The sequence below is a fragment of the Kryptolebias marmoratus genome, linkage group LG3, assembly GCF_001649575.2.
Source record: "Kryptolebias marmoratus isolate JLee-2015 linkage group LG3, ASM164957v2, whole genome shotgun sequence".
NCBI lineage: Eukaryota > Metazoa > Chordata > Actinopteri > Cyprinodontiformes > Rivulidae > Kryptolebias > Kryptolebias marmoratus.
This window is the reverse complement of record NC_051432.1, coordinates 21,433,591-21,458,002: the sequence shown is the minus strand read 5'-3', so window position 1 is coordinate 21,458,002 and position 24,412 is coordinate 21,433,591. Positions and strand designations below refer to the sequence as shown.

Genomic DNA, 24,412 nt, shown 5'->3' with positions numbered 1-24,412 from the left:
TTTTGTGTAGGAAGCCAAAACACAAATTTTTAAAACTGAAGATGCCACATGACAACCTCTAACCTAACCTATGACCCGAGGGAGTCTTCTTCTTCTTGTTGTGTTCACTTTTCCGACCCAGCATGAAAGAGTCTTGCAGATGCTTCACGCCTTGTTTCCTGTTTATTTTAATAGTAGCATTTATGGGTTAGTTACTGCAGAGTTTTGTGTTTTCAGTGTTTTTGTGTGGATGACGACATTTCTAGAAACGGTGCGGTGTTTATGACGATGTTTTTAGAAACAACAAAAAGATCATTTGGAAGTGGCAGAGCTGAAGATGTTGAGGTTCTCCTTGGGAGGGACGAGGATGGACAGGATCAGGAATGAGGTCATCAGAGGTACAGCACAGGTTGAAGGACTGGGAGATAAAATTAGAGAGGCCAGACTGAGATGGGTTGGACATGTGCAGAGGAGGGACAGTGGGTATATTGGAGATGCAGCTGCCAGGAAAAAGACAAAGAGGAGATATATGGATGCAGTTAGAGAGGACATGGACGTAGCTGGATTGAGGACAGAGTTAGATGGAGGACGATGACTTGCTGTGGCGACCCCTGAAAAGGGAGCAGCCGAAACAAAAAGAAGAAGATGAAAAAGATCCTTTGGGGCAAACTGTGCGGACAAGGCCTTAAATGTGTTCAGAGGAAAGGTGACATTTCAGTTGAGACGTCCATCTTCTGCTCACTTTAACAGAGTCGCGTGACACGAGTCCCAAATCTTTTTTTCTCCCCATTCCTGTTTGCCTCGCAGAAGGAACTTCAGCTTCGATTGTATGTCTGCCAAGTCGTTGCATCAGCCGGACATTAAAAACCTATTGAAAAACAAACACACAGTAAAGTTTAACTGCAGGCATTTGCCTTGGGTATGAGGCTTTACTGGTTTTCTCTCTCATTAAAATGCAGGCAAAACACTAATTAATAATGACTAGCATATGCTGGGTGAGGAGTGGAATTCTTTTACTGAGTCAATAGCTGAAAATGAGATTAAAAGTACAGAAAAGCCTGTTTGGACTTTCAGTCGAGCACCTTTGATAGCACAAAGTAAATATGTAATCAACAAAGGTAGTATTTATATGATGTGTTCAAGAAAACAAGGAATTGACAGCAGCTTTTTGGCAAAGTCTTCAGCAGTTATTGGACTTTTCCCCCCCTGCAGTGCTGCCAATATGACAAAAAAAGAGAGCCATGTGCATGAAGAATTTAGTACCCCGCAGCTCCCAAACAAATACCTCTTAATAATAACCAATTGGCCCTTCTTCCCCACCAACCACTGACTGCGACACATGAAAGCACTGGAAATGGTAAGAGCTGCTTACGTGAGTGGTGGGGGAAGGACTAGGAATGAAAAAAAAAACAATTAAAAATGGACGCCCCGTATTGAAAATGACTTCCTTCCACTTTGTGTAGCTGCATGCACTGTGCAGGAAAGAGAAAAATAATCTCCATTTGGCACTGATTAAGGAAGACGCAAATTGGAAGGAGGAGGGGGAGGGACTCGGGGACCACAGGGGCTCCACACATGTATCTGAAGCCACGACACTCTAGCCCCCCTTTAATTTAGATGTCTAAGAATTTGCTGTATGCGTCGCCTCATGCCAGGAAGTCTCAGCCTCAGCGTAAGCGAAATGGCACAAGGCAGAGCGCAGTCATCCCCATTTGTAAGTCATTAAAATATTTTCTCTGTGACATATTAATTAGAGAGTTTTGTTCATTTTCTTGCATGTGCGTAAAGGGAGCTGAAGCTCCGCTCGCTTGGAAACAAATGTTTATGTGCAGCAACGTGAGTGTTGTTCTAAAGTGAGATAAGATAGAAAAGCAACAGTTTAACCATCTGTAACAAATCAGCTTATCGTAAAAGAACTTAGACACTTCTTGGAAAAAAAGGTTTACGGGGAAAATTTATTGAGCTGAACTGAGAAAACCTGCCGAAACTGTGGATCACGCAGAAAAATGTATTTATTTATATATATAATTTTTTAAATATTATTTCCAGCTATATGTCAGGGGGTCATAAACTAATTTAGGTACTGCTTCAAATAAAAGTCAAGGATTTATTAATGCTTCAAAAATAGGTTATTGAGTTTAAACACCTTATAACGCATTAACACTGTTCATACATTGAAGCAGGGTCAGTGTTAGGAAAAATTAAGTGTACTAATAAAAAGGCTTTTATTGTGAAGTGATACACAAATTTAGTTTAAGGGAGATTTTTCTAAACACACTATGCCAAGTTGGACTTTGATTAGTCATGTATTAATTTTTTTTTTTGGTCTGGATTGTGAGTTGTCAAACATAAAATCAACAATTAAATTATTAATATTTTTAATGCACAATGTTTTGAGACATGTAAGCCTTACAAAGACTGTATGAGAAGTGGGTTTATTTAAACATGAATCAATTTTATTCGTTTTAAAGTGTTTTGGGTGCAGCTCCACAATCATCAGTGTTGCTGGATGAAGGCTGAAGTTAAAGGTTTGATGATTCCCTAAAAGTTGTTGATCTTTCAAAATAAAACAAAAATGATCACATACTCAGATGCAGGCTTTAACTGGCTGCACTTACTGAGTTATTCTTTCAATATTCCACCAGAAGCTGAGTTGTTAATGTGATGCAACTGAGCTGCAAATCAATTTAGACACAGAATGTCATCCCTTTCAAAATAAATGGAAAATCCATTAACGCTTACTGTATGTGAGAATCCAGTTTTCAGCTTCTGTTTGAGACAAACACAAAGTTCTTTTGGCGGGGTGGGAGGTGGGGGTACCTCCACAGAGCTTTGACAGTAAATACTGACTGGAGCGATTGATGCCCTCGCAGTCAGCTGCATATAAAAGGTAGAATTAAAAGCCCATTTCTCCTCGGCCATGATTCTGGCTCACTTCTCCTCTCAGGTATGTCATGCATACTTGCAACCTGGTACACTCACACAATGTTTACCAAATTATACAAACTTATTCATTCAGAAATTCCATCTGATTTTGTTTTATCTTCAGCTTTTTCAATTTGAATACTGGGGCTCACACCTGTAGTAAAAGCACTCAAAAGTGATTTCTTAATATACATATAAGTGATGGAGAGTAAAAATTAAATTCAGTTGGGCTATGATCGCAATCAGTTTATGTAAATAATCTTAATAAACACCAACTACAACTATATTTCAAGTCCAGTCAAGTTGGACACAGTAGAATTAAATGAAATTAATTCCAATTCAGTAAAGTTGTGTTTATATTATATCGGTTCATTAAAATAGTCCAACAAACCAACAAATTCTCCATGCATCCATTTTTTAAATCTGAATTTTTCTTTCCAGGTCACGGAGGAGCTGCTGCTGATCTCTAGAGGTCATAACAAATCACTCAAAAAAATTATTTCTTCAGCTAAATATTAAAAGTTCTGAATTTCCATTTTTCACCACTGAGAAGTAGCAGAACTAATTTTTGTAGGCATTTGCAAAATACTTTACTTGTTCTACTACGTCTGTAAAATTAGTGGTCATGCAGAGAAGTCAGATGTTTATATTTTTCCAATAAAGTTGTAGTCAATGTCTTTTTTCCTCCCAAAAATACCAACAATGTGACTATTGGTGTAAATGTCTAAGTTTTACACAGTTATCATATTAGTTAAAGTATAAATAACATTTTTATCTAGTCTTGTTATCTAATTAATATAAGTGCAACATTTATTCTTTTTTCAGTTTTTTTTTCCACAAAAGGGCGAAATTTGAATGCTTAGCCGTTTTTCTTATTTGTCTTTATAACGGCTATGTTAGAGCTAATATGCAAACCGAAATATACATGAACCTAAAAACAATCAGCTTAAAGAGAAACAAGACAGCTGAGAAATGTTTAGTTTGTTTGAAGGTTTGTAAATGAAATTTGTGAATCAGTGACTCTTTTTCTGTCTCAGATACAAACACAGCGTTGATTTCCTGCTGCCGTATCTTCTCCCTCCTCATGTGGAATATTTTTGCATCTCTTGGCCCGCTGGAAAAATTATGGCTCTAATAACTTTCATTTGAGGCCCCTGAAGCGTCAGTAAAATGTTTACTACAAGAACGCAGATTAGTCCTTTGGTGAGGCTGTGCCTTCACTGCTCAGCCTTTGACTCAATCCAGTGTGTATAAATATATCCATTTCATTATGGGAGTCCGGTCAAATATTTGTTTCAGCGGTTTTCCCCCCATATAATGTAAATTGCTGCAAGCTGTTGCACTTGGAAAATGTTTTCTCATAATGTTTTTCTGCCTTCACATAAATCACAGCTAAATGTTGCATTCAAATGACTACAGACAGGCAATTTATTCTTGGCTTCCCTCACCCCCCCCCCTCGGGGGAGGATTGTGGCAAGCTTCACTTCGGTTTTTTAACAGCGACTGTCATTTGTTGACAGTTGTTCATCATCCTCTCAACATTTATTGTGTTTCCCTGACAGTATTTCTGCTGTCACATGGGCTGAGGGCTGAAAAGATGTCAAGAATTAGGAGCACATGACGGCACGTTTCATGCTGCACACTGAGGTTAAAGGGGGTTCTTATACGAATGAGATTCTTGCTCAGAGATAAGCTCATAAATATCTATAATTCTTTTTTTACAACAGTTTATTGTCTCGCATTTAGGTTCCATGTTGTGCCGCGTAACAAGAACCAGAGACCCATCTCGGACAGTGACATTTTCATTTCCTTCATAAAAGGACAGTAAGGACATCCTCTGCAGGCAGGGACGGGTTCTCTGGTGAAACTATTTTTCCCCCTAAGTATATTTATTAAATTTCTCAAGACAACAACAAAATCCTATGAACATGTAACAAAACCCTTCAACAAAAAAGGAGGAAAAGAAATCCATATTAAAAACAAAACAAAAACAGTGCAAGCAACAACAACAAAAAACTATCAAGGTCCCCATAAATAGTTGGCAGTAAGGCTTTTATTTTTGTGCCCCAGCAGATGCAATACATCATGATAAAAAAGCCGTATTGATAATAAGGTCATTAAAACCTTTGTAGTCATTTTTTCTGTTAAAAACAATAAAAGCTTTTGCATTTCTTCCTAAAGGTGGAGTATTTGCCTTTTATCATAAAAGTAAGTTCTTTTAGTGATAGTGTATTTGACAATGAAGTCATTCAGGCCTTCAGACTAGGTCTGCTAATAGATTTCTACAGACTAACTGTTGTGTTTGGCTTATAATAAAGAGTAGATGTATTTATTTTCATGTTTATCTTGTTTAGCTTACATTCAAGAAAAAAAAAAAAAAAAAAAAATCCCAGAGTACACAGTTTTGAAAGGCTTGTAGTTCTTTGTGGGTGAGCTGCACTGACTCTCAGAGAGGTTTCCTGACAGACGGCTAACTGTGTGGCTCACCCCGACTCCCGCCGCTGAGGGCTTTCAGATAATCTGTCAGCAGAGGCAAAAATCGCTCACAGTGTTTCATGACAATAAACCTGTAGATTGAGAAGTGAAGCCTGGGTTGGTCAGATCTTAGGAAGTGGGGCTCCGTGGAAAAGCTGATGAACAATTAATACCTTACCTGTCATGTTGGGTAGAGAAGGAGGCGAACCCAGAGCGCAGATTTATCGTTCAAAAAGAAACTAATTTATTAAAATAAAAGGAAACCAAAAACAAAGGCTGACGTGGCAGCAAAACCAATCATAACAAAATCCAAAACTGAGACAAGCAAACCTGAGACACAAGCCGAGAGGGACAACCAGACAATGAACCAGCAGTGAGTGGAGGAGATGACCAGGTTTTAAGAACAGGACGTAATTAGTGGAAGTGGGCACAGCTGAGACAATTACAAAGCTAGGAGCAGGTGTAGATGGCCGTGACAGGTAAAGAGAGAAACTGAGGAGAAGTGACTGATGACTGAGGCACAGAGACAGGAAAAAACATGAGGACAAGAAAAGAAACAATCCAAATACAAAAACACAAAGAAAACCCAAAACCTGACATTACCTGTTGTGAATGATATCTATTTTAATTCTAACAAGATCAATGGCTGGTCCGAGCAAGTACTATTTTTTGGGGGGGAAAAAGCTGGCAACAGGTCAGTAAGAAGAATGGGTGTAAAAAGTCTTTTAAAAAGAGTATTTTCCTAAAAATTATACAATTTCTAAGTTTAAACTTTTGATGTGTTTACTACGTTCCACTGTGAATAAAATATGGGTTTGTGAGATTTGCAAACCATTGCATTTTGTTTTAACGTTGCAGTGTTTTTTGGAATTAGGGTTGTTTGTTATCAAAACTTAAACTTAATTCCTCAATAAAAAAGTTTGAAACATTTGACATTTCCCAGAACAGAGATGTAACTTGGTGGCCGTTCCAGCATCGCCGCTGAAAAATGTTAAATGAATTAATTTGGTTTTTGGGGCTTGGATTTGTTGGAGATCCTTTACGGGAAGCCCAAATCTTGGACAGTGACGCTGGAAAATGTCAAAAGTCAGAAACTTGTTGAGGGTTGAGGACGTTATGCGAGAGGTTCTGAAATTTGTGGCGTTACTCTCGTTTGCTCATCTGGACCTGCCAAATCGGTTACATCCTGCCACACCGCTCTTAAATATAAAGTCATAAAAAAAGGAAATTAGTTGATGGGAAGACTTACAGTATGTTATAACTCTGTTTTGTCATGAATGATTTGACTTACATGAATTCAGACTAAGTGTGAAATATGTAAAGTGCATTTTTAACAGTTTCTTGTTATTTAACAAAGTTGGGGAAATAAAATTACTTTAAATTAAACTTTACTGTTTTGTTCAAAACATTTGGAACAAAAACCTTTTGGTAAGGTTTCTTTCAGATGACAAGGTACCAAAATATAAGATAAAATTGCATGAAGGCTGTAGATGTACATAAACAAAGAAAACAAATTAATATAATATAAGAACTATGTTGACAAGATGGGCATTAAATATCGCTGATAAACTTTATGACTTCCTTATTGCTTACATCTGGTGAATGTGTCATCATCTGATTTACTGAGGGAACTTTTTTCTAAACAGCTTTCCCTCTGAGAATTTGAACTCTCAGATAAAATGTCGGGATTCGAGCGTCAAGCTCAACAGTGACCAGCGGAAGACGACGGACATACCTGAAGGTCCTGTTTTATTGATAGAGTTTCAGTGGAGAGATGTGGAAAAGAACCAAATTCTGATCCTGTGGTGTGCAATGAGTGATTCAGTCGGAACATTTTGTTCCTTTAATTAAATGGTGGAACCACAAATATGCTTTGTGTGTCACTGACGACCCGAGCAGAGAGACACGAAGACAGACCGAAAGAGAAAACTTCTTTTACAAAGGTGGCAGGTATAAAACAGCAGCAGAGTCACACAAACCTGGTTTTTAGTTTGGAACAAGTTGGTTCTCATTATTTATCCACATTAGATGTTAAATAGAAGCTGAGAACAACATTTAATTCTTTTACAAAGATAAAAACAATTAGTAAATAAACGCAGTTCTTGAAGGTTCACCACCTTAAACCGAGATCACAAATGATCTGTTAGTGCACAGAAGATGTGCTACCTAAAATTTAAGCTTGTCGTCTGTAAAAATAGCTGAAATGTTGTTGATGTTGTGTTGGCTAATGTCAGCTAGCTTGAATTGGGTTCACTCCAAAAGTTATTCAGTTATAGATGTACATCCAATGATTAATTCCTGAAAGTTTCATCAAAATCCGTCCAGTGGCTCATGAGATATTTTGCTAACAGTCAAACCTGGGTGAGAGGTTACACATTTTTCTGACCTGTGACTTCAGGAGTTTGTTGTAACTTGATGTAATTTTCTGGGACCAGAAGGATTAAGGCAGATTCAGGAAGAAACGTTTAACTCTAGTTAAATCCAGATTCAGAGGATGTGCTCCTGTTTGCTTCAGATCTGCAGCTCCTCATTAGTGCTGCTCTTCACGTTCTCCTGTGAACTTTTAATACAAGCTGCACAGATATGATTACGGTTTACATAAAGGGATTTCCACATGTTGTCTGTTAAGTGAAATCTGGTAATTAAATTCAGATTGAAACCTTTCAGAGCATAAAAATATCCATCCAAAACAAACCTTGTTTGGCTATAATTTGACTGTATAATTATAATAAGCATTTCTGAAACAGAAAGTTAATCCTCATCCCTGCCGATACCACAGCTTCAGTGTAACACAACGCAGAAACCAGATTTTCTTGCCTGCATACATTTAGAAACACAAATGTGTCACAAACCCACTTTGGTTTTTGTCAGCACATTTGCAGCACATTTCTGCTGCATCACGTCCTGCAGATGTCTGCAAACTCATCCTTTCCGAGTCATGATTTTAAAGGCTCACCATTAATCACTCCGTGACCTTCCTCTTAACCAGGCCCCATCCAAAGCTCGTTCATCCTTATTTGCCGTGCAGCTCCGCTGGCCGATAATTGGCGGAGCAAAACACAGATTAAAGCCAATTTGAAGGGTTTGGGTTTGAAGCTGAGCAGAGACAGGCAGGCCCGGGCTGAACTGGAGTTCACTGCTCTCTGGTCTGAAGCTCTACACCAGGAGGGGGACCGCAAAACCTAAATCAAACCAGTCTGTTCCCTGTTTGTGTTTGCATGTGTGTGTGTGTGTGTTACACCCCTCCCTGTAAGGCTATCACTAAAAGAACTCTCAGCGTTCAAATTTAATTTATCTCATTAACCTATTCCTTTGCAGTTTAATTGCAGGATGTTGTAAAATGATTTGGTCTGTGAGTAATGACAATATGTCAGCTCTGAAACAGCCAGAACAAAGCAAACTAAAGCTGTAAGCAAAGCAAAATTTGGTTGTTTTCGTTCCCCACTGCATGTCTGCGCTGCAGCTTTGGGTCACGCCGGGTGGATAATTGTTTACTGGCAAGGCTTTTGTTGCATGAGGGCAACATCATGACAGGATAGCAAAGTAATGACTAATTTCATGAGTCATTTTAAAAAGACCAATAACTTCAAACGGCAACTGGGACTAATCTGACTGCAAAGTGTTTGCGTCAGGGTCGTCAAGGTGTAATTATCTTTATGAAGAAAAGAGGCTCGTTGAGAAAAGCATTTTAGAACTAATGGTTGAAAATCAGCACAGAATATTCATTTCTCTCTGCGACAACAGGAGATGACCCCTAGGTGGCAGTGTATCTCATGAAACCCTCATCAGTAAATCCATCGCTTGCTTCAATTACAAAACCCCTTCAGTTGTGTTTATTTTGCTCTGCGGGTCAAAAAGAAACGGGATGAAGTTTTGATCAGCTGCTTTTTAGACGGCAGCCCGGATCAGATCTCGCCGAGGATGGATAGTGTTACTCTCATCAAAGGGGGCTGAATGGTGGTGAATGGAGGATGATGTGTGTGCACTCCCTGCGCTTAGTGGAGGCATTTCCAGCTGGCGCCAGGGCAGAGGAAACCCACTGAGACGCACAACAACACACACAGACACAGGGGTCACCTCGGATCCACCCTCTTCCTCCTCTTCCTCCTCTTCCTCCTCCTCCCCTGTGCCTCTTGGCCCCCCCATCCTCCCCACCTTCACTTCCCAGGCCCCTCCGCTTCTCATCTGCTTCTTCTCTCCCTGCTTAATTTCTTTCGTCTTATATTCCTCTCCTGTTTTATCCTCGCCTCCTCGTTTCCCCCTTTTATTTTCATTAAATGTATTAAAAAATTGGCCTTTAAAAAAAAAGGGTCTGGGTAACCCGTTTTACTGTGAAATTCGTCCTTGCTAAGGGCAAACAATAAAACATTCAGCTAACAGCAAAGTGTGAAATTAACCTTTAAGAGGCTCTCTCATGTGGCACAGAAACAGCCAATCAGAGACAAATGCTGACTCTTTTTTTTTTTTTTTTTTTTCCTCCTCCTTTTTCTTTTCTTTAGTCAAAGAGCAGCTACACCTTAATGTGTTTTTTGCTGATGTCTTGCACAAATATGTCATCTTTACACCAGTATGTGGGCCGTGNTTAAAAAAAAAGGGTCTGGGTAACCCGTTTTACTGTGAAATTCGTCCTTGCTAAGGGCAAACAATAAAACATTCAGCTAACAGCAAAGTGTGAAAGTAACCTTTAAGAGGCTTCAGCACGCTGGTTGGAAACAGCCAATCAGAGACAAATGCTGACTTTTTTTTTTTTTTTTTTTTTCCTCCTCCTTCTTTCTTTTCTTTAGTCAAAGAGCAGCTACACCTTAATGTGTTTTTTGCTGATGTCTTGCACAAATATGTCATCTTTACACCAGTATGTGGGCCGTGGGTTTCTCAGCGGTGTTGTAGAGTTTGCAATTTCCTGGAAAAACTGTTCAACAAAATCATGTACTTTAATTTTGCTTCCAATAAAGCACTCCCCCCCCGTTCCCCGCAGGGCAGCTGGATTCCTACCAGAGTCCACACTGCCAGGTTTCAGGCTACATGTTTGTGGCCCCGGCACAGATTCAGGGCTGTTTTAGGTGCGATGACACCAAGGAGCAGGAAATAATGCAACAAGACATCTTTGGTGGGAAACACTTTGTTTTGCTTGTTTGCAGACTCATTTTCTCTGTTGTTTTGATTAGTTGAAGTTTGCTAACAAATCCTTTATCCATTTTTTTTTTTGCTAAATTATTTTTGCTAGAGCCTGCCCCTTTTTTCAGACACAGCAGGCAAACTAAGTTATCTACAAAACATCTGAATAAACCATTCAGGACAGATTGACAAAGATTTTGCTCGTGTCACATATTCAGGTCAGTTTGAGGTCTAAGTTTGCGACTGTATTTATTAACTAGCCGAAGTGTTAAACTTTCACTGAGTCTTGTGCCTAAATCTGTTGCTCATAAGTTTTCAGGGCATGAAATCTGTGGAGGAACGTATTTCACTTGTTTGAAAAGATCTGAGCTGTAAAATTGACTAATTGTCTCCTTACTTCCTGTTGAACAAAGCAGTCTTTTCATCCCTGGGTGTACAGGTGATGTTGGCAGAAGAAACTGTTTGAGGGATCAGATTCTTAATTTGAGTAAATATATCTAAAATGCTTTTAAAAAGGGAGACATTATCAGTAAATAATTCTTAATTTACTTGAAGGAAAAATTCTGTCAAAAAGAAAACATAACTCCTGCTGCAATAAAACTTTTTGCAACTATTTTTTTTTTAATCTTGTTTGGTTTTGTTTCAGTCTGTTACAGAAACATTATTGTCATATTTGTATTATCCTTTGAATACAGATAACTGTAACATTACCAAAAAGCAAAGATGGGGATCAGGTCATAATTATGTTTTGTAGCCACGTGTGTGTGTGTGGGTGTGTGTGACAAAAAAAAAAAAAAACATGTATGTTTTGTTAAACAATTTCTTTTAATTTATGAAATCACAGTACTTTGTGCTGCTCCTGGCATTTTGTTTTGTCTTATTATCTATTTTTTTAAGGAATTGTGTGTCTTTGTAATAAATGAAGACAGTTTTTTGGGATCTTGTTCTCTGAACTGAACGCTGTCATTGATATTATTTCTGAATTGCAAACACCAATCTGTCCAGGTTATTAAATATGCCCCCTTTTTGTCACTCTCTTTTTTTTGTTACACAAAAAGTTGTGTGACAATATGTTTTTAATTTCATGTCAACAGAAATGAAAAAAGACAAAAATCTGTTTCACTATCACGTGTTTCAAATTTACTAAAAATACTGATTTGTGTTTTATTTTTTTTTTAAATAAATCTAAATAGCCTTTTTTAAAATAGGACATGAGTTGACGCTGAGCTCTAAGCTCATTTTTGGTTGCTTTTTTATCTTTCATTATTTACATTTACAAATAACAAAATATGTGATTAATTCAATAAATAAATACATATAATTTTTGGAATCAGGCTGAATGACAAGACAAGTGTTCCCAGCCAGGAAATGTTTCGCTGTAACTGAGGGAAGAAAACTTTTTTTTAACCTTAATTTAACTTGCTTTAAAGACAGGAGAGGGGCTCAAACTGTCAAACTCAAATAATCTTTAAGTTTTATTTGAGTCAAAGTAACTTTTATCTTTTAATAAAGTAAAAGAAGAAGAAAAGACTGAAGGTCGTCGTGCACACAAAATATACTTTGAAACCCGACTTTTCTGCAGCATTTCAGTAAACTCTGGTCTCAGATGAATGTGATTCTGATGGGATGTTTCACAGCTAAACAACTCTTGGCTCGTTGTTTCTTCAGGAGGAGCCCAAAGAAAAAGGGAGACTCCAAACTCCAGAGCGGGAAAACCGGCTTGGCGGTCTTTACTTGACTACACTCAGCTGATTTTCTGTAAATTTCCTGCAGCCGTGAATTGAAGCCATCTTGCTAGGCTTTGACCACGCATGGGACCTGTAAATGCTCTAATAAATATTTTTTAGCACTTAATTTAATTCTACGCCGTAGGCCGGCAACATCTAAAACATGTCAGCCGGTAACAGAGGGGAGAAGGAAAGCCTAAAGGCTAGACAGGGCGTAATGTAGATTTAATTAACAGGCTAAGCATGGGCTCACACACACATCAAGACACGCAAGACACATAAACTTTAACACACATAGCTCTAGGTTAATGATTTCATAGTGACACACACACACACACTTGAAGCCACACATCCCTGCGTTCGGAGTGACGGTGTGAAAATATGTGAGTGCAAATGAGATGCAGACAGGCTCACAGCAGCGACAGAGGATGTGGCTTGGCTTTGAATCACTAAACTAGAGTTGGAGGAGAGGGAAGGAGTCATATTTTGAATTCTATGCATACTGAGCGTCCGTGAGCAACGGAGTGTGAAGGGGCTGTGCATTTTTGACTCAGTTTTCAAACAAGGAACTGTGCATAAATGTTCTACAAAAGCATGGACAAAGGCATACTTTATGTCAGAGGGGCTTTAAGAGGAATAGAGAAGCAGCCAAGTCCTGCAGGAATATCTGCATATTTGTCACAGAATAGCCGTGCAATGTGAAACCGACAGGGATTTAAAGGTTTATAAAATAGCATTTTTAAGGAGCACCATGACATTTTTGAGACTGGAGTAGTTTTAAGACGGCAGCAATCCACTTTGGTCTCGCCGTTAGCTCGTTAATCCTGTCAGAAATTAACGTTTCTCCAAACTGAGGTTGTTCAAAGAGATATCTGCAACAGGTAAGATAGTGATTTTTTTAAAAACCGTTCCACAGAACCCCACTTCAAAAGATCTGAACTATTGATTTAGGGATAAATGACTACATGACATATTCAACGTTTACGATAACAAACCAATACAACACATAGTCATAACTAAAATAAAAGGTTCTACATATTAACTTTTCTCAAGAGGAAGTGAATACAATTTGTATTAAATTTGCTTTAAGTATTAAACATTTCAGTCAGCAGAATGGCTGTTATGTTTTATAAGGGCTTTGAAATTAGTTTAGATGCACAGGAACTAAACTTTTAAATTTAAATAGAACACAGTATATTAAAAAAAAAACTGTGAGGACAAAACTAATCATTATTTAGGACAAAACATTTTTAAAAATCCAAGCTTTAAGTTTTATCTATCATGTAAAAGGTGAAAAAAATTACATCAACATACTGGGTGACCAATTACATTTTACATCATTTTGTAATTCATTTTCTATTTCCCCTTTTTTCTTTAAGATTTACTTCATGCATTTGTGGCTAAATTTAATACAAATAATGATGGATGAAAAATAAGTCATCAGATCTTTTAAAATTTCCTGGACAGAGCTTGGTGATAAGATCAAAACTCAACGCTTCATTATTTTCTGTTCAGTCAATAACATCAGAACAGATTTGGGTGTTTTACACTCAAACCTGGAGGATAAGCTCATTTATTTTCTTGAAGAGTTCACTTCTAAAATATTCAGACACAAAAAAACACAAAAACTAGACAAATTATCAAGTAATTTGTTGTTAAAAACAATATTTATGTTGATTTTGAAAGACAAATAACACTTTTTTAAAAATAACTTTTATAATGAAGGTACGTTAAAGTGAATGTGCAGATAAATAAATACAAAAAACAGCATAAAAACCTTTAGTTTCTACATCATAAGCAACAACACCAGCTGTGTGATTAAAGCAGCTACTTTATACATTCATTTAGGGGTCATAATAGGACAATGCTGGAAATAATCTGTTAATATATATATAAATATAAACATTTAAAGTATCTTTGCAGAGTACTTACAGCCAAAACAATGGTGGTGGCACTTAATAGATTACTGTTCACATTTAGCTTATATATACGAAAAAGGTGTCCATAATATTACACATAAAGTTGCATTTTTTATTTCAGTAAGAACCTCATCTTATAATGTAACATAAAAATAAACCAAATGAAGAGTTTTCAGAAAATATCAAAGCTTCTTCACATGACACCAATTCAACACTGGTTGGATTAACTTTCCTGCGAATCAACTAATTAAATACAATAATCTCTGTTATCATCTTCCTCTAACTGTACAAAAAGTGTGATTTACATTCTACAGCTCAACACATTTAGAATATTTCAACCATCGAACTGTGAGCATATTCATTCAAGGAGAGTTAATACAGTTTGTTCTGAGAAACAGCAAGCGGGCAAGACAGACTGATGAGAAGAAACCTGCAAAAGTCTCAGCAGAAACTTGTTATTTTCACTTCTGACTGTCAGTTCTCACCTCGCCTCTCTTCTTTCACCTCTAACTTTCGCAGATAAGTTTACCGTGCATGAGCGTGTGAGCGCAGTTTGAAGTCATTTACAGAAGTGCAGGCAAACAGAGGAGGCAGAAATGTCAGATTTTATTTTGACATTCGGGGAAAAACTGTTTCTTTCCTGCCTTTTAATAGCAACAATTCACACATGATGCTTCCGGTGCGGACCTAAATAGAAGCGGGCAAGCTTTAAAGTTTTAGGGTGTCGACACAAGCAGGGATGACGCACACATCCGTTTAACTTAAAGTAACCTATGTGTAAGTTTAAAACCAGATCTAAAACCTGAAAATTTCCCCTCTTTACTACTGTGATTTAAACCCTACAGAAAAAAGAGGTCATAAATTAGTGTTCAATCTCATACATAAACACACACAAACAGACACATAGACAAAAACATACACAACATTGTGAGTTTCCACCCTTTCAACTACACTTTTCACCAGATCCTTCACTCTTGTTCTTCCACCCCTCCTTTTAGTGTCTCACCGCCTACTTTAGCCTCCTCATCCTCCTTCAGTGCGCCGACGGCTGGTAACCATGACGATGGCAGCTCGGGTCCAGTCCTCTTGACGTGGTTGAGGCGGCTGAGAGCGGCGTAGAGGCCGGTGTTGGTGCTGCTGTGTAGGCCTGGTTTCTCCTGATGCTGCTGCTGCTGCTGCTGATCTGTGTAATACATCTCCAGAGCTGCAGGGGTGCAGTGCTTCTGCTGTTAGAGCAAAAATAAACAAACAAATAAATAAATGGGATCCGTGTTGCCAACTGTCTGTAAGGGTGTTGTATGATGAGAAAGCACGCTGTTATAGTTGCTTTGGTTTAACCTTGTGAATGATGTTAGGAGCAATTTAATCCAGTATTGCGAAATCTCGTAAAATGTGTTAATGCTTGGAGTATGTGTTGAGGGTGACTCTTAGATACTACCACACCAAATTTGAGCTCAATATCTGTACAATTAAATGAGTTAAAGCTACTTCTGTGTTTGGTAACTGATTCGCAGCGGTGGCCATCTTGAACTGGACTGACTCCAAAAATGAATCAGTTCTAGATGCACATTTATTGATTACTTTCTGAGAGTTTGATTAAAATTTGTCCAGTGGTGCAGGAGATAATTTGCTAATGTTGCAGACAAACTAACACACACACACGAGTAAAACCATTATTGCCCTTTCACCTTTGGCAGTGGGCAATAATAAATAAATGAATAACAGCAACTTTGCTGGTTTATAAATAGGAACTGTCATAAGAAAAAACAGGTGAGTGTGTGACAAAGAATTAATAAGCAAATAAAGTCTTGCAGCAGCTTACATTTAATTCATTGGCAACAGGTAAAATTATTATACTTTTAGAAGTAAAGATAAGTCACAACTCTGTAATTCTTTTTTTTTGTTTAAACAAAAACTGTAAAGAACTGAGTGATTTCATTATATGATCATGCCTGGTCTCCTAAAAGGATAATGGAAATGGAAATTTTATTTATTCCAATCTACAAGTAGTCAGACTCTCCTCCAAGATGCCCTTTCAGTAAAAAAAAAAAAAAAACATCCTTCAAACCAAAACATTTTTTTTAAGGAAGTGAAAGTTTTTATTGGATAATTCTGCACAATGCAGACGGAGACAGCGTACCTCCGTTTACTCAGTTTTTAAGATGTTGACCAGAAATTTACTAAAAAAAAAAGCTTAAACTGTAACCTGCAAAAACTTCAAAAGCATTGCCAGAAGGCCCTCTCCTCCTCCCCCTTTCCTCCCTTTCCTCTCCCCTTCACTGTTAAGCCTTTAATCACAGTTTAGTCACACTGAGTCCTAATTAAAGACCCCTCTGATTCACAGGCGGGCATCCCAATCTCTGCCTGACCAGAAAGCCCGCAGCCCCCACACCCCTCTCTGTCTCTCCCACCCTGTGGTTTTCCTCTGTGTTACAGGCTCTTTAACTAACGTGCGTTGCAGTGCAGGCTCGGTTCTCGAAGCCTCCAAGGTGTCGCTGGGAGATAATGAGTTTGGCTTTTTAGCCGCAGTTTTAAAGGAATCCCCCTGAAGTGACTGTTGTGAGGGAGGGACGAGAAACAAGGCAGAAAAAAGAGCTGGATTTTTGCCCTTTAAGTTAGTCTCACACACAGACTACTTTAGGTTTGAAAAAATTACAATATAAAACCTTTGAACTGCTTCTGGTGTAATAATATTGGTATTGTAGGATTCTAATTTTATTTAGCGTGTCTCCCTTCTGGTAGCTGAAAGCCGAACCTTATGAGATGATGGTAAGAGTAAATATATAGTGAGCAATAAATTTAAGGATTAAAGACATATAATTCCTTAAAGAAATGCATATCGCCTGCACCATTTCATGAGTTTTAAACTAATATAGATCACCTTATGATGAAAAATGACACTTAAAGCCATTTTACACAATCATGCAATAATTCATGAGATGTGTTAGCACCTGGAGTATGTGTTGAAGATGTGGCTCAGCTACTACCACTCCAAATTTTAGCTAAATATCTGTAAAATTACCTGGATTCTAGCTATTTTTGTGTTAGCTAAGGCCAGTTAGCTGTGTCAGCCATCTTGAATGGGGTCAACTCCAAAGTTTAATTAGTTGCAGGTGTACATGCAATGATTACGCTCTGAAACTTTTGTCAAAGTCCATTCACTGGTTCATGAGATATTTTGCTAACACTACATACAGACACACACAAACACACATAGAAGGGCAAAAATGCCAAAATCTGCAGGCAATACTAAAGATGTATTAAGATAATTTAAAAAAAAGGAACAGATGTAATAAAACCAAAACATATGTCTATGGAGGAGCACAGGTCAAAGGTATGTGATGATGCACATTTTATGCCAAAATATATATATATATATATTTTTTTGTATGTTTGCGCGCTAATATATATATGTGGTGCTAACCTTCAGGACAAACCCCTCTGGGCAGGTGAGCTGGTCGTACCACATGGCTTTATACATGAGCAGAAGGAGCAGGCTGGTCAAGAAGGCCAACGTGATGAGGATCAGACCTGTAATCTGAACAGAACCCCCCCCCCCAACACACACACACACACACAAAGAGGGTGTTTTCAGTGATAGAAGTCTAAAAGATAAAAGCTAAAGATTTGTTTCAATTACAAACATAACTGATAGGAAAACTCCCTACATATTAATATTGCATTAAACAAAAGCTCCAAGTACAAGTGTAAGTGCACCTAAGAAAACATTCAGTTCTGGTCATTAAGTGAAGTCAGGGACCTGTTTTCAATGGGCTGTGGGCAAAAAAATGCTAAGAAAAGTATCAACATCCTGATTGTTATGTCAGTCCTATGATTAATGCTTGAAAAGTGACTGAACAATTTGAACAAGACATTCTTTGTTATATAATCAGTGGGTGGGTGCTCAACTAATGCCATATATTTTGATTTTTTTGGAAACTTCTTAGTAGTTGGATTTTTTTAATTTCATGTTTGTGCATTAAAGTGCTCTCGAGCCTGTACAAAAATGCTGAAGTGAAAAGTTTTGGTTTTAATTAAAATGCAGCTATTTGAGCACAAAAGAGAAGATTTTCTTCTCTAGCGTCACCACTTGCTGGGGATTTTGGTTTATTAAGTTTTTTTGTGTTATGGTATTGTATTGTACAATCTCAGATTCAAACTGCACTGCTTTTTATACAATAAATTTGAGATGTTATAAATTTTCCTTGATTGGGGTTGCAACTTGTCATTAAGGGGTGATAGGTGGTCCCAAACGAAGCCCAACTGAAAGCCAATAATGAAGAAAACGTTCCGAGACTTCTTCTAAAGTTGAGGTTTTAGTGAATATTGCACCTTGACTTTATCTGAGACATCATTGTAGAAGTTGATATTCAGCTTCTTGATATTAGGAACATACAGCTTGTTCTTCTGCTGCTGCAGCTGATACTGTGTCTTCGTCTTCACAATGACCTGCAGTAAAGACCAAAGAAATACCTATTATGTTAAATGAATTAAGATGACTCTGTTTTTTCAGCACTATGTTTAAAGATCCTGGCACGCAAAATACAGTTTTCTATCTTTAAAAATCAATTATTTCCAAAAGCAATCACTTTGGGGACTGTAAACAGTTTTTATGCTAATTTTTCACCACCATCTTCTGACTCCTCCAGAACATCCTGTGGGGCTACATTCATCATCCAACCAAAAATGATTCAGAGAGCTTTTTCTTGCATTATGCATTCACAGAAGTGCTTGTAGTATGAAGTGGTGCCAAGGTTTTCGCCCAGAATGGTTGTATGGAAAGGTAAATACAGCAGGCTCAGCAGAGAGGCTTGTGGGAGGAAGGTAAGTGAGCCCACAAGAATTTTAATGTCCCACAATTTCTGCCCTAGGCTGAATTTTTTTTTTTTTTTAAGATTTCTTTTTTTTTCCTGCTATGTGCGCTTTTGCTGAAGTGAAACAAAGAGAGGGACACAATAAAAGTAGCAGGACCTACTTACCTTATCTGCAAATGGCTGCTGAAGCTGGCTGACCTCCAGGGGCGTGATGAGGGGGATGTTATCAAAGCCATCATCCGCAGATGGCTGCTTCTCCGTCTTATCAGACAGATTACTGCCCAGCTTCACCATGGCTGCTCAGCTGCCTGAAAATGCCTGGATGGATCTCAGAATCAGGGACAGATGGCTCAGGTCAGATTGACTCCAACTCTGTGTTTTGTAACCGAACGTGATAGTGCTGCTCAGAGATCCTGCCAGGACATGAAAAAATACACAAGATAACAGTTTAATTAGGATGGGAAGTTGTGAAAAAGAGTAATACAACCAATAGCAAACGGAGAAACAAAACATCTGCTATAATAGGCATGTTTAGACAAAAGTAAGTACCTGTATTTACCCTATAAATACCATAATATGTATCTTGTAAATACCCTGTAATTGCCATTTATGTACCCCTATAAGTACACTGTAGGTATTTCTGCAAGTGCCCTGTAATTATTTTGTATATAGTCCTGCAGGTACCCTGTAAATACCTTGAAAGTATCCTTTATGTACCACTGTATGTACCAGACATGTTCCCCTATAAGTACCCTGTATGCACTGCTGTATGTACCATGTAAGTATGTTTTAAGTACCCTGTTTGTCACTACTTTTTCTCCTGTGAGACCATGTTGGGTCTCCATCCCAAAAGCCTTCAGATAAAAAAGGGTATGATGAAATAAAAAATATTTTTCCAGAATGGTGGATGTCTTTAAGCTGGAATTATTATATTCTATTTTGTTGATTTGAATGTAGATTTCTGAAATGTGATCAAGAGATTTATACTGGGGCACATGCCTCAGTAAAATGGGTCTGGTAATATCTCTGCATCAGACACAGCTATAGTGGGTTTAAAAAGAAATGTGGTATGTTAGTATGCAAATACACTGAACAAACAGAGAGGGCAAATATGATCAATGAAACCCCATTGATTGTTTGCTAAGGTCACTTAGCTGAGGCAGCTATGGGGTTGAAGGGATACCAGTACAAGCCTAAATTTACCCCTAACCTAAACTCAATTCACGCTTTAGTCTCAAAGCTAACCCTTAACCCTAAAATGGCTTTCAACAGTATTAGGATCAGGCTTTGATCCCCAAAAGGACTACCAGTCCTGACAAGAAAAGGTCCTAAAAAGGAAACAAAAACCCAAATACACACACAGAGACATGTAATTACACAATGGTGGCAGGTTATAATTAGAAGCATAAAAATATAGGCATGATCGGAGCATTATAAGCCCATTAGCTTGTTAACGAATCTCCAAAGCTTAAAAACTTAAAGTGAGAAACTTGTCTTTTCGATAAAACTGTATTAATGTTTGTTTTATGATTGGAAGAACACTCTGAAACTGTGGCGTGCATTTTCTATGAAGGATCCACAAAGATGTTATCAGAGGTGTAAAAGCTTTAAGATGGTGTCAATTCCAAACGCACAAAATAACCTGAGAGTAACTGCTGATATCTGAGACACAAATAAACAGAACGGTGGTGGTTGTTGTGTTGCTGTTTGAATATAATGTATGTCATGTCAGTGGTGCCGAGGCTGGTGAACGTATCAGCCTGCCAGGATTCGAGTAAACTTTTAATCGACTAGGCGAGCTGATCAGGTGGACCGACACATTCAGCAGCCTCGGCACCATCGGCATAAACACTGTCTGTGTGTGTCTGTGTCGTTTTTCAGAAAGAGTTGTGTTGTAAGCCTGAAAAACCATAAAACACTCGTTTGACTTAGCCTATTAGAATTATTACAGCATCACTTCGAAGACGACATTAATGAAAAAATAAGTCAAAATGTGTTGCTCTCGGTTGGATTTGAGTTGTGTGTGTGTTTTAAAAGAGCTTAACTCTTAACTGAGCGCAGTAGATTCTTGTTACCATTTGCTTTTGGCGTTTAATAAAGCATCAGCCGGCTCGCTCCGTCAGTTTCAAGGCCCAAAAGGAGCGCAGTGATTGCGTTAGAGACACAAAAGAACACAGAACAAGAAGACGCAGTGTTCTCTCCTTTCAGGCTGAAAAATGATGCCAAGGGGTATCCAGGCCTTGAGACCTGTCAGGAAGTGCCCTCATGACGACTTGGGACTCCTCTCCTCTGCTGATTGTGAAACCTGTCTCTTACAACAAATTAGTTTGATTGTTTAACAAAAAAAAATCTATGAGTTTTATTATAAGCCATTGCTTCAGCACCTTTTAAAAAAATAATTCAGTTAGGTTTTGGTAATCATGCAGTCTGAAGACATATTTAGATAACCCGGCCTATTCCATCTGTTCATTTTATCCAAATGTTTAGAGTAAACATGTTTCATAACTGCCGTGTGGGCCTCATTTCACAGCACTTTATTGTTTAAAATCAGTCATCTTAAACGAACCGAGCGCCTCTTCTGCTCTCTGGTAGTGATTCAGTTTCTCCCTCCTCCATTAAATGATCATCTAATCGTGGAGAGAAAAAATGAGGAGCCGCTTATCTCATTCACACTCTGCAACCCAACACCTCCCGCCCCCGTTTTAAAGACCCCACTGGCCCGCTGACGCCAGTGACTCGCAAGCATGATACACAAACCGGGAGGCAGAGAGCCAGTTTTTTCATGGAGAAATCCCAGGAGCCCAGGAAATGTGTTTCCTACGACGCAGGATCTTTTTTTTAATATACTGAAGCCTCATAAACTGTGAATAAATGATGTGATAGAAAAGGAAAGGGAAACATGTCAGTGTGGGACATTTTTGTGCTTTCAACCCTGCAAAACGTTCTTGTTTGATGCCCTTAAAGCCAAGGAGCCAACATAAAAACTGACCATTTCTCGTTGAATTATAAACAAATAATGAAACGATAAAGAATAAAGGAGTGGGTGGCCACCGTGGTCATACGTGCTGACCACCACTTTCCTCCCCACTACTGGAGTGAAATGTGGGTCTGATGAATCATCCTGAATCTGTGATTAACAAATGAGCTGCTGTCAAACACTCAGTGTTCCCACACTCTGCGGGGAACAAGTTCAGCCACGATGACATCCTTTTAGTCAGCCACTGATGTTTCATGTAATCCTAACGATCCTAATTTTACAGCCTTGATGTATGCATCTCAATCTGACACGTCCAGGACAGGGAGGGTGTCTGAAGGAGAGCTACAAGAAGGTGAGAGCTGAGTGTCAAGTTCTTCAGGGTTCACCGCTCATGCAGATCTGAACTTGCTGCATTGGAGGCTGCTGCAACAACACCAACAATCAGAGAGCAGAGGCAGGGAAAACATGGCCGAGGAAGCCCCGTTTTTATAAGCATCTGTTGTCCCAAACGAAAGTTATCACACCCTACATATGCGAATCGCCTTCCTGTTGTTCAGTTATCACAGGACTGGGCTTCTCTGTAAATGATAGAAAAGCCTGGAGGTCAGTGAAAAAGATGCTGATTTGGATGCAGCCTCTTATATAAGAGAACGCCGAGCCTGTCACAGAAACACGATCCACTCAAGGTTTGATGCTTTTCCGTGATCAAACCGAAGCAGAATACATGAAGCTCCCCGCATCAAATCATAAATTACCCCTAATTCTGCAACTTATTCCGCAGTGGCGTCAGCTTCCCTTCAGCCTGATTTGTTAAACAAACCAGCCGCTGCTCTGCTGTAGAAACAGGGTGGAAAAAATAAAATAAAATAATTAAAATAAATAAATATAAAAATGAAAAACTTACGGTGTGTTTTTGCGGGGAGCTCCGACCGCCTGTGGACGGGATCGGACCTCACGGATGCTGCTGATCGCGGACTCGGTGCGAATGTGCCGGTTGCCGTGGTGACGTCTGATCCAGGACGGGACTGCGCATGCGTCAGGATGGAACACTGACTGCGCGTCTGATCGGGACATTACGTCTCTGGGTTTGAGGGGAGGAAATTAAGATCATCTCACAGAGGTAACAAAACAAGTGAAGGTTCAAACAACAACAAATAAGCTTCTGGAGTTTTGTTTTATTGTAGTTTGCAAATGTATTCTTGTTCTTCAAATGTAAAGTTTGTAACAATTTAAGCCCCCTACTGTGCATAAATTTTCAGTTTTAATCAAATGAAGACAGCTTTAATGTCTCATAGATATCATCATTATGTCAATAAGATATAAACGTGTTTAAAACCTTTCATTACATGTCAGCACTACGTTTAAAAACTAGAAGAGATTGCAGTGATAATTTCTTATGGCCCATGTCTGCGTGTCTGTCTGTTAGCAAAATATTCCATTTATCACCAGACTGAGTTTAATGAATCTTCCAGGAAGTTATCGTTGGAAGGACATCTACATCTTATTTGTTTCTGGAGTCAACCTGATTCAAGATGGCTGCCACATCCAACTAACCTTACAAAAACACAAAAATGGCTATAATTCAGTCAGTTTTACAGATCTTGACCTAAACTTTGGTGTGGTAGTAGCTGAGACTGATTCCCAACACATATCCTGAGCACTAACAGAATGCACAAGTCTGTCTGTTAGCAAAATATCTCATGAATCACAGAATGAAATTTTCATGAGATAATTATTGGATGTACATCTATAGCTGATTAACTTTTGGAGTCAACCCAATTCAAAATGGCTGCAACAGCAAATCAACCCTAGCCTGCACAGAAATGGTTAAAATTCAGCCAATTTTACAAATATCAGGTTAAAATTAGATTTACTTGGAGCTGGGAGTCGTTCACAGCATGCTGCTCATTACACAGCAGTTTTGCTTAAAACTTTAAAGTCAATACTGTTTGTCTGTTAGGACAAACATTTAATATTTTACATATAAAAAGAAATAATAAGATTTATATTCAAAATAAAACTTCCCATTTGTTCAGATCAATATGATAATTCTGAATTATTTTGCTGTAACGTCACAAAACCTTCTCCTCTAATGAAGATTTTTTTTTAAAAAATGAATTATTCTCTCTTATTTACACACCTTTACTGTGAATTACTTTCAACACTGTAAGATAATGTACAATCTGAGGCTGCAAACCTAATATTTACAGTTTTCGCTCCTTCATATTTCTGACCTGAATGAGCAGATTAGTCCTCAAACAAAAGTTAAATGTTTCAAGCAGCTTATTGAGTTTAACTAGTTGTGTATACATGGTGCAAAAGGAACACATTTAAGAGAGAAAACACGAGTCGGTGTGTGAGTTAAAGGCTCATAAGCAGATCTGGATGAACCGTTTCATTCAAGCAGGACTTCATGCTGTGTTTCCTCCTCGGCTGAGCCTCACTGGAAGAATTCATTGGGCCTTTTGGGGATCACTCGTC

At 38.4% G+C, this 24,412-nt stretch overlaps 1 protein-coding gene and 1 long non-coding RNA gene across 2 annotated transcripts; both read right to left on the bottom strand.

Annotated features, from left to right (window-relative positions):
- Positions 1-5,259: 5,259 nt before the first annotated feature.
- On the bottom strand, positions 5,260-5,666 carry LOC112450815. The gene is made up of 2 exons (XR_003039531.2): positions 5,558-5,666; positions 5,260-5,471 (listed from the first exon to the last, which is right to left on the bottom strand). It is a non-coding gene; the product is annotated as an uncharacterized LOC112450815 (long non-coding RNA).
- Positions 5,667-13,875: 8,209 nt separating this feature from the next.
- Positions 13,876-22,981, bottom strand: caly (calcyon neuron-specific vesicular protein). Its single transcript, XM_017425587.2, has 5 exons — positions 22,836-22,981; positions 19,120-19,367; positions 18,473-18,589; positions 17,565-17,678; positions 13,876-15,366 (listed from the first exon to the last, which is right to left on the bottom strand). The coding sequence occupies exons 2-5, from the start codon at positions 19,246-19,248 to the stop codon at positions 15,109-15,111; spliced, it is 618 nt and encodes a 205-aa protein (XP_017281076.1). The 5' UTR covers positions 19,249-19,367; positions 22,836-22,981; the 3' UTR covers positions 13,876-15,108.
- Between the last annotated feature and the right edge of the window lie 1,431 nt (positions 22,982-24,412).